This window comes from Corvus kubaryi, unplaced genomic scaffold (assembly GCF_017639235.1).
Source record: "Corvus kubaryi isolate FWS band 111438036 unplaced genomic scaffold, C.kubaryi_AGA036_p1.0 134, whole genome shotgun sequence".
NCBI classification, from domain to species: domain Eukaryota; kingdom Metazoa; phylum Chordata; class Aves; order Passeriformes; family Corvidae; genus Corvus; species Corvus kubaryi.
The window spans coordinates 2,501,801-2,519,634 of NW_024580668.1; the positions used below are offsets into that span (position 1 = coordinate 2,501,801).

Sequence of the window (17,834 nt, forward strand, 5' to 3'; positions counted from 1 at the left end):
TCATAAGCAGCATCAAAGATTTCTGTATAGAACACCTTCCAAGTGACCACAAGTTTTATTTTTACTGCTCATTTATACAAATTAGCAGGAGCACTCTGCCTGGTGCCTGCAGTTCAAATAGGAAAGGGGGGAAAAAAACCAGGACAACTGGAAAGCAAAGGTCAGCCACTGCCCTGGGATATAATTGTGCACTTATGGAAGTTAAAGTTTTTCCACTGACTCCAGTGCTGGATAATCTCTGCTCTTCACATCATCGGTTTGAAGAAACCCTGGGAAAATTCTGCCCCTGGGGAAAGATATTTGTATTTCAGCCTGTGAATTCTTGAAAACCCCTTGTGAGTGGTGCCCCTGTGGGAGCTCAAATCCCTCCAGTGACCTGTGCCTAAATGAGCTCCATTTCTTCCAGCATTTCCTGGAGTCAGGGGTTTCTTCTGGGAGCTCCAAGCCTGGAGTGCGGGGCTGTTCTGAGCCGTGGTTCTGCTGAGGGCCATTATTGTCCAAAAGGAGATACAGAATTTATCTTCCCTGTCCCTGCTGCTCCTGCTCACCCTACCAGGGATGTGAATTTTGAGGAAACAAGCCATGGACAGAGGTCTCCTTTTCCTCCTGGATCCAGCGGTTCTGGCACAGCTGAGCTGTCAGCAGAGGAAGATCAGTGCAGATCTGACCGAGAGCCTTGCTCCACACAGCTGAATATTGAGATTAATTCCACTGACCAGAACTTTCTGTAACACCCTCACTAAGCTTTCATATTCCAGAACATGCCAAAAATCAGCTCTGTGTGAAAAAAATAGCCCAGATGTAAAAATGCTGCAGTTTTGCAGGTCAGATTGCTCCTAATATCAATAACCTACACAAAGAGAAGCTTCACCCAATGCTCTGACTTTTATGACTTTTGCAGGATGAAACCATCACCTGCTAAGGAGGGATTCCAAGGACATTATCCACAGGGAGACCTGGAGCTCATCTATCTAATCCCAAATAAATACTGAGGTGTAAAAACCATTATTCTTTATACCCCTAAAACACAAGAATACAATTGAAGAGACTTGAAAAACCCCAGCCTTATGCTAAATAAAGAAACAAAGAACAAGGTAGGGAACGAGATCTATTTATTTTTATTAATAGATTGGGATGTCTCAAGCTCCCAGGCACTGAAGGAACAGCTTATTTGGGAAAACAGAAACATCTCCTACTCCATAGGAAAGCTTTGTGCTCTCTGAAAGGATAGAACTTCATGCCAAGAAGGTGCTTGGGCATTAATTTCTTTAATTAATGCTCCAGGATGTTCACACAAAGGCCCAGATATCGACCACTGGGCAGGATATATTTTTAATTGGAAGAGGCCGTGCCAGCTGGGCTATAAAACAAGTACAAGCTGCTAGATAAAATAATGGAGAAGAAAGACTTGGGGGAAAAGTAATGAGGGGAAAAAAGTAATGAGGGGGATAAAAGGAAAGAATCCTCAGTTAAAAGAGACTTTCCAGGACTTTGGAGCTAAAAAACCATGAAACCTATCACGGGCATCACGAACACTGCTCAGGGATGCAGGGATCCTGATCCATGGAAATGGCCCTTGGATGCAGGATTATCTGACACGATTCCCATGCCAATGGAGAGAGCTCAGGTTTTGGAGCTGTAATCACACATCCAAAGGTGCCAGTGGTGGTTACAGGGCAGGCACCTGCACTGCACAGGCCACTGTGGATGAGGGGTGCAAGGAATTCAAAAGGAATTGAATTTTCCTCTTCCAGGCAGAAATGAGGGGTGGGAGCTGCAGATCCTGGAGATATCATTGCTCTGATGCTGACTCGAGGCAAATACAGCCAACATTTTTGTGTGTAAAATTAAATACTTGAATTGCTTCTGCAAATATTTTTATGCAAAGTAAGTCTCGGGGGTGCTAATTTTGGTTTTGTTTCATTCCTTTTGCCGCTGAGAAACATGAGTGCACGTGGTTAACTGCTCCAAAAGACTGTTGGGGAGCCAAAATGACACATTTGGCTGGTGCAGACATGGAAAAAATCTTCCATCCCCAATTTCCAGGCAGTGTCCAAGTGCCTCTGCACTCCTGGTGATTGTCCCTGGCTGCCCCAGCACTGAGATTCTCTGTGCTGCAGCAGCCAGGCTCTGTCCTGGCCTTTTCCTGAACTCCTGGATGTTCCAGGTCACACCTGGAGCAGCAAAGGCGATGCTGGATATGGAGAAGTGTTAAATGCCAGCTCAGAGAGGGCCGTGATGATGGAATTCTGCCGTGTGAGTGCATCTAAGCCTTTCAGAGAGGTTAATCCCAACTCCTCTTAGTGCTCAAGTTCAGCATTTCCATCAAAGCCCAAACACGGGGCAGAAAGACCCAAAATAAATCAGGTAATTCACTTTTCTCTCAACCCACACTGTTTGCAAAGCTGGGAGAGAAAATGCCCGATTTTATCAGGGCCCTTTTACAGCTCCTTTCTGCTGTTCATGTTCAACACACCCGTTTTGTCCTTGCATCTCTCGGCCTCTTTTCCTCCCATACATTGAGCTCCTGATAATTACTCTAATTAGAAACATGCAAAAGCCAACAAACACAACAGAAATATTTTCTTTTTTGAAAACCATGGATAATTCCCTCCCGTATCCATTCGATGCTTCATGAGACTTTTATTTTGCTGCTCTGACATTTTTCTCTTCCTGACAATGCAAACGTTATCTATTGATTAGTTTCTATAGCATTTATGGCAAACACATGACATTTGCCATAAAAAGAACTATTTTATTGTCCTACTTAAGGGGGACAGGACAAAATAAAACACTCAGCCAAAAACTTTCTTCATTACATACTAAGGGTGCAATGTTTTAATAGCAAAATAAACAAGAATTTGTTTAAATATTCTCCTCTGCGGGTAACAGCTCCCCATTTCATCATAAAACATGTAAATTATTTAGAAATTAGATCACCACACAGATCGTTATTCCTTGAAAATATTAAAACTGCCTCAGATGCCAGGGTATTCAAAGGACAAGATTGAAAAGAGAAATTATAAAAGGTCAAAAGTGTTTTTCTTTTCTCAATATATAGAGATGTCAAGGTAAAAAAAGCACAAAATTGAGAGGGTCATAAGTGATCTGTGATGTTACAGGTTAAACATCATTTAAAAATTCCACATTATAAACCGACTGTCTCTCAAAATCGAGGTGTCCTGCTGCACAGGTGAGATGCTGGCAATGTGCTACTGATTAGTAAAGAAAAAAAACAACCAAAGGTTGTTTCCCGGACTCCTCTTTCCCTCAGCTCTCCATAAAATTTGTGCTCTTACGGTGTGACTTCAGCACAGGCCTTCCTGAACTCCCTGATGAACGAAGATATCCATCCAAAGAGCTCCTGCGAGTCCAGGTCTGGTGCCTCCCCAAACTTGACCTGGGAATCGGAAATAAAAGGATATTTAGCACAGGAGGAGGAGGAGGAGGAGGAGAAGGACGAGGAGGACCAGGAGGACCAGGAGGACCAGGAGGACCAGGAGGAGGAGGACGAGGAGGACGACGAGGAGGACCAGGAGGAGGACCAGGAGGAGGAGGATGACGAGGAGAAGGACGAGGACGACGAGGAGGAGGATGAGGAGAAGGACGAGGAGGACGACGAGGACGAGGATGAGGACGAGGATGAGGAGGAGGACGAGGAGGGGCAGGGCAGGGCCAGCGCAGGCACGAGGGGACCCCAGCACTGCCTGGGCACCCCTCAGCTCTGCAGCAGGAGCAGCCACCCCCAGCACCCTGTCCTGAGCAGGGCTTTCAGGAGAAACAGGAGAGATTTGTCTGTACCCCACTCCAGAAGTGTCCTCCCCGCAGCACAAGGCTCCCCATGTCAAAATCTGTTCAGTATCCCCCACCCATTTCCACTCGTTGTTAATTCTCTCATTGTCCCACATTTTTCTTCTTGCTCTCTCAATCTTTTTGGGGACAGAGTTCTTCGTTTATGTGCTGCACACAAACCCAGCTTGCTGCCCCACACTGAGGCACCATTCCTGTTTGCAGGAGCCACAAAGAAACCCTGGTGCCTTTTTGAAAATATTACTTTTAGTGGAACGTTTGTAATTAAATTTCCATGGTCAAACATCTCATTAATCTTCAGTGTCTGCTCAGGCAGGTCCCCAAAGGTCCTCCTGGGCTGCATCCTCTGGGTGACATTTGCTGATCATTAAATTTCTCTGCTTCTAATCCCTCCCCCATCACAAAATAAAATAGGAGAAGTTAAAAAACCACCAAAAAACCACCACCACCATGTAAAGTCATGTCCTAATCCCAGGATTTTTCCAGTTTCGGAGGTTATCACTGCATTTCTGTCCCTTTCCTTAAGATCTCTGACTGTTAAATATGGGATTTTCTTTCTGTTTCTACAGCCAGTATAAATAAAAAGCAAGTGGGAATTTCTTGCGCTCCTTTCCACTCCTTTCTTCCCCTTTTAAAAAGAAATGTAGCTTTATTTTCATTGCATTTTAATATGATATGTACCAGTACGTTGCTATAAAGCTTCTTCATTTCATCACATCTTTTTGACAGCTGGGAGAGATCCCCTTCATATTTCTGAATTAAATCCTGTAATAAAATAAATTTAATTTGCTGTAGGAGCACACCATTAAAGCAGGAATTAAACAGCAGCGAAAACAAGATCATTCAAGGCGAAATTTTCATGTCATGAAAATTTCACATTTCACAAAAGAGCAGCACACACATCTCCTTGCAACCATTAAGACATCAAAGACAAGAAAAAAAAGAAACATTAACTCTAGAGAATTTTAACTGTATTCTGAAACGACAAAACCTAAATCCATTAAAAGTGGCAGGGCCAGATAAGCATCACAGGGTCCTGATTTCCAGCACGTTTGGCCTTTTTGCACGTGCAGCAAACACTGCCAAGCTCCAGGTCCTTAAAGGGCAGAACAGGGCCTTAGAAACAAGTCTGGAAATGAAACCTCTTAATTTTGTTTTGTTTGTAACACCCACATTCTCAACAACTTAATGTCTATGGAAGAAGCACCTGGGAGCACAAAGATGTGTGGGACAGCAGAGATGGACGTGGTGGGGACACCTGAGCTGCCCCAGGGGAGCTTTGGGTTGGATTTCAGGAAGAATTGCTTCACCAAAAAGGTTGTCCAGCCCTGGCACAGCTGCCCAGGGCAGTGCTGGAGGCCCCATCCCTGGAGGGATTCAGAAGAACGGGGATGTGGCCCTTGGGGACGTGGATTAGTTGTGCTGGGTTTGAATTCAGTGTTCTTAAAGGGCTTTTCCAACCTAAAGGATTTTATGGTTCTGTGTTCCATGGCGGGGTGGAACTGGATGATCTTTAAGGCCCTTTCCAACCCATTCTGTGATTCTCAGATCTCTGCTCCCTTCTCTCCTCTCTGGAGGCAGAAGAAACGATAACAAATTCACTCTAAAATCCCCATTATCCCAAAGCAGATGTTGTGGGCAGCCGTGGGGCTGCCTGCTCCTCATCCATTTGCCTGGGAAGGAAAAGCAGGAGATGCAGAAACCCTGAAAACCCTTCCCACGCTGCAAATTACAACAGGAGACATCCCCAGAAGGGAGTAAAAAGCCACTTTCCCTCAAATCCTCCTGATTCCCAGGTGTCAGCACAAACTCCCAGGTTACTCATCCCTTACTCCAGCCCACAGGAAGGGTGTGGTAGAGTTACCTTGAGTTCCTTGCAGAACTGGGACTCCTGGGGTGTTGCCTTGCTTGCTTTGGGTTTAATGAGCCTCCTGCCCTGGATAATGTTCTCCAATTCTTTTTTTAAAACTAACACAAGGGAAAGAAAATGAGGAATTTCAGCAGCATGAAGAGGTGTCCAAAGGGCTGCAATTGTCTGATTTAGGGCACAAGGAAAATCTAAGAGAATATGGGTCTACAATACATTTATCTAGGAGTATTCACTTCCTGGTTTGAGGTAGAGCTCCTGAAAGAGGCATTTCCTCATGGCAAAAACGTGCTCACATCCCAGCAACTGCAGGATAACGCAGAGGGCGAGAGTGTGGTAAAGCAGCAGCCATAAATCTGACCTTCCCCAGCCTGAGCACTGGCTTAGCCATGGAAATAACGTTCTTCAACCCACACTTCTCTGTAGGAAGCTCTGGGGTCCTTCAAAGAGAAAAGAACAGAAATCTTCCTCTGTGGAACAGTAAGAACTCTCGTCAGCCGGCACTGGGCTGCTTCCCTGGGAGCTCTCCTGCTGGGAAAGGGGGGACAGAGGACACAGCCTGGGCTCTGGGGGCTCCTCTGGCATCTCCCTCCCCTGTGCTCGGGCAGTTCCTGCAGCACCGAGCTCCAGGATGTGCCTTGAACTGGGAAAAGCTGCTTCCCTGGATTTTGGTGCATCTCCTTCCTCTCTGCCCTGGGCACATCAGGAATCCACGGAGGGAAGAGCCCAGTCAGTCTCATCTGGCTCCCCTGAGTCACCTCTTTGGACCTCTCCCCGCAGTTCCTGGGTCTGTGCCCATTTTGCAGCTTTGCCCAGCACTTTCCAAAACTGTCCTTAAAATATTCTGTGATTTTGAATTGTCCCTGCAGACCACCAGTGACTGAAGGTAAATATTGTTACATTTAGTCACTTATGTCTCTTAAAAGGTGATTGGAATTTCTTGGAGCAGGACAAAACACACCAAAGGAGCCTCGAGCTACTCCCAAAGCTGACCCCAGGGCCCCCAAGGGGTGCAGGGGTTTGCCAAACCCAAGGTGAGAGTGACCATCATGGAGATCTGTTATCAAAGGCTGAAACTGGGAATACTGGTCTGCAGTCACAGCCAACACTCATGCACACCTTCAAAACACAGATTTTTATAAATTTCAACAAAATACACATCATTTCCACCCACTCACACGCCTCTATCAGCTCTCAAAGGGTTCAGTCTAAAAGCCACTGAGCTCACAGGTTATGACACCGCTCCATGGGGAGTTGGAAATGCATCTTCCAAAATCCATCTCCCCAAAATCCATCTTACATTTGAACAACCTTGGTCTGTGCTTCCAGATGACTTCACTGGTGCTGGAGTCCCTTCTAGAGAAGGAAACCAGTTTGGTTCCAGGAAGTTCTTGAACTCCAGGAAGTTCCTGCTGCATTCCCACTCCCAATTCCCAGAGACTGTCACAGCCCTCACTGTGATGGAGCACTTGTGCCACTTAACTTCTGTATTTTATGATAAACTTTATTTACCATGGGCAGTACATATTTTTTACATTTCTAAACCACCTGGACACACTTCAATATCTCTTTTTTTTTTCTAAAATTCTTCACAGCAACATGGCAGGTTAAGCATCACCATGGCAACACTTCACCTCAATGTTTTGAACCTTTAACTCCCTTTATAAACTACAGAGGTGCAGTGAAAACCTGTTCCAAATGACTGCACAGCGCATGAAAATCTGTCTCTGAATGTAGAAACCACATTTACATACCATCAACTTCAGCACTGAGGCCCTTCATGGATGCTGGAAGGGAAGGGAGAGGGGAAAAAACATGACAATAAATATCATTTATACAGTCAGGATGGGAGTTTGCATGGAAGTTGAAGGACTTAATTTCTTATTTGTTGATTATTTTCCCCCCTGCCTTCTCTCACCATCAGGAACAGCTTCAAATTCTGTCAGCTCCTGAGGAAACGTGGCCAGCTCGGGCTCATGTAAGAGGATCTGTTCCACAAGGGCGTGGAGCAAGGTGAACGTCCTCTCCTTCCCCCTCAGCAGAGGCAGCTGCAACAGAGCAGAGCAATGATTGACACACTGGGCTATCATACCTTAAACAAATAAATAAAACACGAAAAAGGAACAGCAGAGATGCTGACAGATCCCAGGTATATTTGGCAAGAATAGAAAACAACGGAATTAAACTTCTCCTTTTCATTTTGCTGTTTCACTCACATTCCCGATTCATATCCCGTGACCTTCCCTGTTCCTTGGTGTCTTCTTATTCCCACAGGTCTTTTTCAACTTCAGGTACTCTAATTGATTGCAAGTGATTTTGGCCCCCCAAAGCAAACACAGTCATTTTTCCTTTCCCCTTAGAATCACTGTGCTGTGTTCACAGAGAGAGCAAAGCTTCTGTGGGCACCCTGTGCCAGGGCCTCCCCACCCTCACAGGGAGGAATTTCACCCCAATAACCCATCTAAACCTCCTCCCTATCAGTGGGAAGCCATTCCCCCTTGTCCTGTCTCTCTATCTCTTGGAAATCCTCTCTCTCCATCCTTCCTGCAGCTCCTTCAGGCACTGCAAAGCCACACTGAGGTCACCCCAAAGCTTCTCCTCTCCAGGTGAGCAATCCCAGCTCTCCCAGCCTTTCCTCCCAGCAGAGCTGCTCCATCCCTCTGCTCATCCTGGAGCCTCCTCTGGGCTCTCCCCAGCAGCTCCAGGTCCTCCCTGTGCTTGGCCCCAGGGCTGGATGAGTTGCACTGGAGTGAAATGAAGCACTCAGAAATTGCTGCAGGGCCACAGGAGAGCAGCCACTGCAGAAGAAATGCCCAGGTCCATCCTCTGAGCACAGGGAAGTGAGAAGGGTCCATTCAACGAAACTGCAAAATGCACTTTATCTAAACTGTGCCTAAGCAGGGCCTGCAGCTCAGACAATTCCTCATGCCAAGGGATTTTAATATCAGGGCAGGCAGAATTTTGATGTTCTACCTCACTAGAGACACAGGGCATTCAGCACCACAAAGCCAGTGCTGCTGCCTGAAATGGGGCAACACAGCTTCTTCTCACAGAATGAAAGAATCCATTGTTAAACAGGACTTGGTTTTCGTGGAACCAAGGGCAGGTGGTAAAATGTTGGCTCCTCGTTAGGAATTATTGCCTCTCTCCACATTCAGAGTTAATATTAATGGCTAACAAACCTTAGAATGTGATGGCTTTAATTACAAGCAAATAGGTACTCACTTTGGCCAGAGATGACAATCGGAATCCTTTAGCCAGCTCTTTTCCAGCTTTTTCATTCAGATGGTTCCCCATGGCTAAAATGTACTCCAAGACAGCAACAAACTTCTGGCTGGATTGCAGCTGCTTGCTTGCTTGGATTTTCTGGATTATCAGCTGAAATGCACAAACCTGCCCTCAGATAGATTGAAAATGTGGGCAATCCGTGGCCTTCCCTGTGCCAGCCCTCACTGTCCCCACCTGAAGTCACTCCCTAGCCCAAGGATACCTCCCTATGCAAATCCCTCAGGGATTTTCAGCAAGGACCAGCTCAAACTCCCCTAAGACCAAGCTGTGTTGGCACAGTCACCCCAAAAGGAGCCACATCCTTTCTGGCTGCCAAACCAGCTTCAGCCTCCTGTGCACGAAAAGTGTTTTGCTCTTTGGTTGCCCAAATTTCAGGGATCAGCAGAAGCAGAGTCTGGAGCTCCATCCTTCACCTCCCACCCTTCTCTTTACACCAGCTCAATGCTGTTATCAAAATTCTTAGCACAGTTTCCCCACAAGGAAGAATAATCATTTCCTGTACTCAAACTCAGCATAATTCATTTTTCCCAGGAAAGCCACCTCCCATCTAGGGCTTTAGGCACAAGACGTGATTTTGTTCTCAGTTAGAAAATTTGGGGTTTTTAGGACCACACCTCTTTTCAGCAGTCACCAACACACCAATTTAAAAACAGGGAGAGGAAGAAGCACATGGGAGAGCTGAAGGCTGTTGTTAAAGCATTTACAGCACAGCTCAGGCCAGAGGATGCTGACAGCCAATATTCACATTGTCCCATAGGATTTTAGGTGTGTATTCTGTGGTTTAAGCATAGGTGTTAGTGTGCATAAGAACGTACTTAGACGCTAATTAGCTCTTCAGTGACCATTAAATATCCATCAAAGCAAACAGTGCAGAAAATAGCTTCCAAATATTCAATATTTGGCTTAAGTGGAGCACAGCAAAGGTGTAGCTGCAGCAGGCAGGGTCAGGAATCTCTGCATCTCCCCTGTGCTTTCCATCTGTTCCTCTTCTGAGCTTTCCTCACTGTTACTATGGTTTTAATCACAGCCAGACAAAGGACAACAACTTGGTCCTGCAGAACTTTCACATTCTGTTCTCATTCCCATGCAGAAGGACGGCAAAACCTCTGAAACATTTTCATGGTGTGGAAATCCTTGTTTTGAATCAAAGCATGGGCAAAACCTGGCAGGTAAGGCATGGCTTGGCACAGCAGGATCCAGTCATGAGACTGGCACTGGTTTATTTGCATCCCCCACCCTTAGGTCATCCTGGGAAAAGGCAGAGAGGGACTTGAGCTCTGATTCCCAAAAGTTTCAGTCCAGAGCTGTAATCCTTAGAGGGAACAGCTCCTTCAGTCTTCAGGAAATATTAAATCTCTCTGAGATTTGTCAAACAAACTTCCTCCATGTCTTAGATTGATTCGTTCAGCTCATGGGGCAGGAACCTCCCCACAAAGGGAACTGAATTTTAACGGTGAAATTCACTTCTGTCTTATCACTGCCCAAAGAAGGAGGAAAGCTTAACAGCACCAAAGAAAATTTTGAAGATCTTTTCCTGTTCTTTTCTCCCTCTTTTTTGGAAGTCTATTCTACTGCCAGGCCCATTATCTTGAACCTTGGTGGAATAAGGATGATATTAAATGCACGTATGGAAAATAAAGGAAAAAAAACCCAAAATAATCCTCCACAACTACAAATCTTTGAAATCTGAGCTGAGGTGACCTGGGCCTCTCTTATCAAACTGACAGATGTTGATCACAAACACGCCATGAGGGCTCCTGTTACTCACAGGCTCCAGATCTCTGATGCTCTCGGGGAGCTCACGGACACTGAGCAGGAGATCCAACCTCTGGCCCAGCTGAGGGATTTTACACATCTGCACAGAATGGAACAGAACAGCAATCAGAACTCACATTTACACCAAAACATGCATTGTTTACAATTTACACCAAAACATACAAACATTTCATTATTTATTGAGCAATTCAGCTGTGCCATTGTTTTCCTAATTTCTGTGTTCGTTTACTCATTTTATTCTGGGTCTAATCCTGTGGGTACACTCTAGCACATACTGCAAATTCACTGTCTGCTCCTAGGGCACACATTCTTAAAATCAATTGCAATCCTTCCTTGTGAGCAAAAATAGTTAAACACATATCATTTTATAGATTTTGGGAATCTAGCTCAGAATAAATCAGCTCCTACTCTGGAGGAAGAGGAGGGAGTGTGACTTGGAGACACAAAGGGATCCATAATTCTCTTTTTATTATCTACCTGTCTCAACTCTTCATCAGAATAATCCTCCTGTGCTGATTCTGGGTGAGATTTTAAACTTAAGTGCTAATCAACAGCTTCTTGTGGTGGTTTTAGCTTGGAGAATGTCCTAAAAATAGGATGTGGTATCTTTTAATGTTGAAACTCCTTACCTCTAACATAAACTGGTCAACCGTGTGCAGCTCTGAGCATGACCCCTTGAAGGACAGGTACCTTTCTGCATCTTTTGGTGTGGGCAAATATCTGTGAAGAGAAAAGGAAAATTAGATGTCCTCTTCCTCTTCATTCTGTATTCTGATGAAATTCCATTCCTTGCCCTGGAATTTCCTACATTTTGTGGTTTATGTGTTTCATATTTATCCTTAGTAGGTATTTGAACCAGCTGTGAGATGGAAAGCAAAAGTCTGCAGATAGCTCTGGGTACGTGGAAATGCTGATACGTACACGAGGAAAATAACAGCCAGAATGTTCCCCTGCAGCTGTACAGATAATTTAGAATGACAGAATATTTCAGAAAGGCAAAACCATGAGACAGAGGAGTTCAGGCCCTGATTTGCAAAGAGGTTGGATCCATTTCTTATCTCTGATATCACAGAATAACATGAGCAGGAAGGAACCCACAAGGATCATCCAGTCCATCCTGGCCCTGCACAGACACCCCAGCAACCCCACCCTGGGAGTGTTTCTCTTCTTTACCCTGATTTTCACGGGGTTTTTTATTTGTTTCAATAGTGACAGCACAGAACACAGACCCACAACTTCCTCCCCTCTGCACAAGGTCACAGAATATCCTCCAGGGCTGCAGATTTTTAGAAAATGGATGTCTTCAAATATGCCTTCACTTGGAAAAACAAACACAGCCCCACAGCTCCCTTCCTTTGGAGATCTTCCTGCCTGTCTGAGCCATCACTGGGGGAATTCGCAGCATTTCTTAAGAAAAATGGAATCGATGTCAGAGCTCACATATGAGGAGTGTAAAGAAGCTGAAATAAGTATTCAGGTCTACTCTCTTTTCTTTCTCTTCAAAAAACCTTCTAAATTTGCAGCAAGAGTGATTAAACATTCATGGCCATAGCAATACATTTCCATTCGAAGTCAGGAAATGTACTCAAAGATGGAAAAAAGCAAATATTTTAGCACGTTAAACACAGGACAAAGAGTAAGATTTATTTTACTGTTGTCAATAATTAATATAACATTTCAATTGAAAAATTGTTGGCTTTGCATTACTCCACCTGTGTTAAAGCAGATTACAATGTAATCCTTTCAGCCCACTTTACCATCAGGAAAAAAAAATGAATTCTCATTTAAAAATAAGTTAGCTGTTGGCAAATGAAAGGGTATTTATTCATCATTAAAAATAGCTTGAGTTTTTAAGCAAATTCACAGAACGTATTTTAAAAGGTGACAGCAAACATCTTCATTTAAGCAGAAGTCTGATACCCCATAAAATTGTTCAGCTGCATTATGCATAGAAAATGGAACTAACAGATTATCTGGAAGGTTTAAAGCTTAAAGCATTAAACAATGGGAGCCCTGAGAAAGGAGGCACACAAACATGGGAATGCACTCCATAAATATCTTTTTACATGAATGCCGCTCTAATGGAATCTGTACAATGAAAAAGACTCCCATTTCTTTAGAAAGAAAGAAAGTTTAGAGAGACATGGAGTGCTTTGTTATTAAGACATGAGGATAAAGAATCATTCAGGGAACCCTGGAGAGGTTTCCACATCAAATTCAGTCCTGAAGTTCCCAATGACATCCCACCACTTCCACTGGATACATGAGCAGGACACTCTGGTCCCCGGTGGCAGCCTTGAAAATGGAACTTTGGGTTTGACTTTAAGTATTTTTTATTCTACAGTAGTAGGATTCAGACATTCTGCCCTGGCTCAGACACTCTGACAGGTATGATTTGCTCTGAGAGGAATTTTCCAGCCCTGGACTGTCCTGTTTGAGCTCCTGTTCTGCCCATGGATTCTCAGTTAGCTGGAGGCCACAGCTCTCAAAGGTCAAATTTTTCACTGCAACTCCCAAATGGAGTGGAAAGGTCTCCAGAAGTGCTGAGTGTCCTCCTTGTGTCATGACAAATCCACCACAGAGCATTGCACCAGAGCAACGTGGGAGTGGTGAAGCTCAAGAGAATTCCTGTCTGCTCCTTCGATTCTCCACTGCCTTGGGAATCCAAGCCTTCATTTTGAGATGCATCTCAACTGTTTCAGTCACACTCAAACCTCTTGGGGTGGAAAAAGAAACATCTTCCTTTCAGTGCAAGATTTGCCTGTGGATTCCTCAATTTTGGCACTAAATAACAATCCCAGGGACAGAATCATTGAAGCCACGTACCATCGTTCGAATCCTTGAAAATATATAACACTGAGCAACACAACAATCAACATCCCTTCCACATTCCACTGCTGGGAATATTCCCGCAGCATTATTGCCCTCAAAGAGAGACTTCAAGGAAAAAAATGTGGTATTTCAAGCTCCATTGCCATCATTATTATTATTATTATTGTCTGATGGCAAAGAGCCCAGATGCCATAAATCAGTGATGCCACAGCAATTCCAGCAGCCTGGAGATCCTGGGCTGAGTCTGCAGCGTCAGGAGTGAATCCTGAGTGGCAGAGTGGGGTCAGTGCTTCCCTTTGAACCAAGGTGGGAGCAGGGGATGCCCTGGGAAATGGGGCTGGAGAAATCTCCTTCCTTTTGCCTTTCCAGAAACAGCCTCACGTCACTGGAGAGCACCTCGATGTCCAACTGTTCCCTGCAGTTATTTCCTGCCCAATTCCAGCACTGCAATAAGATATTCCTGTTTTCATTGAGGCTTTAGGGTCAGATTTTGAGCAGCCCCCTCAGTGGGGCCATGCACCTTCCACCAGATCCTAATTCATGTGCACCAGTGTGGGGTTTAACTGGGAGAGCCCTGGGGCAGCAAGGAAACACCCTCCAGAACATAAAAAAACATTTAAATACCCAGCATCCTGCCCATGGCCCTTCATCCTCCACAAGCCATCCCACAGAATGACATTAATTCCATGTTCTTCCTGCTCACATCACTTCTCAAGTACAGACATGACCCTGAAGACTTCAAAATTCTGTTTCAGATCAGGATTTTAAGGCCCAAATTAAACAGATTCCATGAGAAGCAGAAGCATCAATTATTTACTTCCTCACTTTTCTGTCAGTGCCTTCTTTTTCCCAGTTTTCTTTAGCAAAACACCCCTTTTTTTCTCATTTTGAGGCAAGAAACAGTTTCACATCAAGCTTTCACATGTAAAAATGTTTATTAAAATGGCTCAAGTGTTACATGGGAGCTGGGATGTGGAACAGATCCCGCTCTAGGATCCCACTTCTTTCCTTTCTTTCTGCATCTCAAACTATCCAAAAAGATAAAATCCAGTTCCTGTGAATTTCACACACCAATAGTTTGCTCAAATTCCTGAAATCTGTTCAGTTTTGTTCAAGCCACAGAAATCTGCACTCTGCTTGAAACCCCCAAATCTCTGCCACTCAGGCGCACAAATATTCCCAATATCCCATCATCCCATAAAGCTCCTTTAACACTTGTCTGCCTTCCTCCTCTCCAAACCACCTTTCCAAACTGCACATCATTCACAGAAGATTCTGCCTTCTCCAAAAGGTCCCAAAACCAAACAATTCCCCCCAAAGTTACCTTCTCAGTGCTGTAATCTGCTCATCTGTAAGCCCACCACTCTCCTCGTGGATGATGTACAGTTTTTCCTTCAGCTCACTCGGTTTTATACGGAAACTTTTAAGAAAAATGTCTGGAGAAAAAGGATTCTTGGGTTACTTGGAAGGAAATGCTCAAGGGAAGGAAAATCACCAAAATACCTCATCTGAACTTTGCAGATTTTAAAAAGAAATAAGAAAAACCCCAACCAAAGAGGAAAAAAAAACCCCAAAATATTCAGCAGCTGGTATCCTAAAGCAAAAACTCAGTCTTCATATTTTCTTTAAATTTACATAGCCAGTAGTCAAGGAAAAAGAAATCTGAGGATGATTTTCTGGTCTCTCACTGATACTTGCTCCCTGTGTGGCAGAAATTCCTTTTTTCAACAAGAATCCATTAGAGAACTTAGCTTTTATTTGTATTTTCTCCTACATTGCTCTTCAATTTAGTGTGGAGATCTCTCAGAACTCTCATTTTCCTCTGCTCTTCACAACTCCACTCAAAATCTCCAGAATTTTTAACCTCCTGGCATTTTGGAGCTTCATCTTTTTATTCCTTAATTTAAGGGCCGTGGTTTGCAGCACTTGCAGGAAGATTAATCAGAATTCTCAGGATCAAATTAACTTTTGATCTAAGTCATGTCCATTATAATAAGGATATGCCAAAACTCTCACTGACGAGGATAAGATTAAGAAACGGATGTAGAACGTCCCAGTGAAAAACGTTGTAAGAGGAACAGGATCAAAAGGAGGAATGGTGCAATTTGCAAAGCAAAAGAAAAACATTTCCTCAAAGAAACTGGAATAATTCAGTAGATAAAAGTGCTATTACAAGATTCTTTTATCTGCAACAGCACTTTGCCATCACTCTTCCTTTTAACCCTTCAAATTGTTAGTCAAGGGATGCAATAATTCCAAGTTATCTCCATTTACATTTCCCAATTAAAACTTTACACGCTCTCCAAAATACATTTTTTCTTATTAACATTCATCAAGATGAAATCATTAAAACTTCAGAATTGACTGCCCCAAATTCCTTACACACGGAACACTTCTTAAAAGCATCTCTTGGTTATAGAAATTTTTTGGAAATCCGTTTTCGTAACAGAAATCCCACTGCTCTGTGAAGAACAATTACTCCTGCTCCTTTAATATCTTCTCATCAGAGGAATTGAAAAACCTTCACAGTATTTTATTAGGAAGACCAGGACTGGGTGTTGAGCTGCTCCATTAGCTCTGCCAGGCTGTTCTAGGTCAGGCTTTTCGTAGAATCCCACCTGACATATGAGAGCAGAGGGCTCTGTTCAAGAACAGGATCCTGTTCACAGCCTGAGCCCGTGGCCAGGGAGAAGCCAAGAATTCCTGTGGCCTGCCCTGGAGCTGCCCCAAAGGCTCCTCACACCAACCCACCTCCCCCTACAGGGATTTCTTGACCCCAGTGCAGCACAGCAGTCACAGTTCTGCCTCCCAACCGGCTCCTGCTGACTTTGCAGCCCACAAAATTTGAAAAGTCTTTGAAGTTAGAGGCTGAAATTGATTTTGCACATGTCAGGGATGATTTTACACTTCTGCCCCAAGACAGCAGCATCACAGCTCAGTGGCACTTCCAGGTTTTGTAGAAGAGAAGCAGCCTGGGGATTCATCTCTACAGCATCAAGGACCACGTTCGGAGCAACTGAGCCATGGGGTCATTTTTTGTAAAGAGAGAAGCACTGAATTAAAAGATGATTTACACACAGCCTTGATTACTGCCTATGGAATGGCAGAAAGCACAAACAGCAAATGAAGGCAGAGCTCAGCCCAGGCTTCCAGAGAGGAGCACACAGCCCTTGTTATCCACTTACTGAAGTTATGTGCAACTTTCCGATCCAGCAGGATGTGCTGATTCACTGAGGGCTCACTGCCCAAGAGCACTGCCGTGTCCTGGATCTGGAACTGCTCACAGAGCCTGCATACATCTATTTTTCTCTTGCACGGGTCACATGATCCCCAGACAGATTTTTGAATCTAAAAATACAGGAGGGACACTGGGTAAACAAAAAGCCAGAAGAACAGAGGCCCTTTGTTCCATCCAAACCCGGAGAAGGGCATCCAGGTCGTTTTGTGGCACAGCTGGATTTTTATACCTCTCCATGTCATCCAGGCTACAATATTGAGGTTTCTTTCCTTTAACAGCTACCATCAGTTTCATCCTCACCTTGTCACAAGGAACGACATCCCAGTGAAAGGCTTTGGTTCTCTTTGCTGCTGGAGAGAGGCTGCAGGGCTGTGGGAGGGCAGGTGGGGCTGGTGGAACCTCTGCCCTGCCCGTGGGAGGTGGCAGAGCTGCTGCTGCTGCTGCTGGGGCTGCCTCCCCCTCTGCAGCCTTGGCCGGGGGCACTGCAGGCTTGCTCAGGCTGCTGCTTGCAGAGCTCCCACCCAAATGAGGGGTGTCCTCTTTCTGCTCATTCAGAGGCACAATAAATTCCTCATAATCAGCTTCGGGGGAGCTGCATCCTTGAGAGCCCTCCTGGGGCAGGGAGGCACCGCTGCCCGGCTGGCAGTGCCTTTCCAGGAGAGACACCCACTCACTCTGCAGCCTGCCAGCAGCCTCTGGCCGGGTGTTCAGGACAGTGAAGGGTATCCGGAACCTGAAATGGAAGAAGGTCGTCTATAAACGCCAGGGAGTGCAAACAACATCCTGCCTAACACGGAGATCCCTGGTTTGAGCACAGCGATGTTCAGCAGCTGCACTTGTCAGAGGAGCCCAGGGCTGCTGGCTCTGACCTCCTCAGAGTTAATTGCTCATGTGTTTGTGGTTGGAGAGCTGAGGTTCTGCCATGTGTTGGCTCTGCAGTGACCTCGTGATCAGTGTGCTACACCTGACTGGGGTGTAACAGGCACTCAGAACCTGCCTCACATCTGTCCCAGCAGCTGAACC

The 17,834-nt window shown here is 44.9% G+C and overlaps 1 protein-coding gene across 2 annotated transcripts in view; it reads right to left on the reverse strand.

Annotated features, from left to right (window-relative positions):
- Positions 1-1,097: 1,097 nt before the first annotated feature.
- The window catches only part of LOC121672564 (formin-like protein 13), a 31,277-nt gene continuing 14,540 nt past the window's right edge, over positions 1,098-17,834 (reverse strand). Inside the window, exons 7-17 of one of the 2 annotated variants that reach the window (XM_042045265.1) lie at positions 17,112-17,544; positions 16,759-16,921; positions 14,898-15,009; positions 11,371-11,461; positions 10,734-10,820; positions 8,903-9,055; positions 7,596-7,725; positions 7,432-7,464; positions 5,675-5,778; positions 4,492-4,575; positions 1,098-3,400 (exon numbers count right to left, since the gene is read on the reverse strand). In XM_042045265.1, coding sequence (XP_041901199.1) covers positions 3,296-3,400; positions 4,492-4,575; positions 5,675-5,778; positions 7,432-7,464; positions 7,596-7,725; positions 8,903-9,055; positions 10,734-10,820; positions 11,371-11,461; positions 14,898-15,009; positions 16,759-16,921; positions 17,112-17,544 — 1,495 coding nt within the window. In that variant the 3' untranslated portion in view covers positions 1,098-3,295. Of the gene's footprint in view, positions 3,401-4,491; positions 4,576-5,674; positions 5,779-7,431; positions 7,465-7,595; positions 7,726-8,902; positions 9,071-10,733; positions 10,821-11,370; positions 11,462-14,897; positions 15,010-16,758; positions 16,922-17,111; positions 17,545-17,834 lie in introns of both variants that reach the window. The other variant, XM_042045259.1, reaches the window with a different exon arrangement.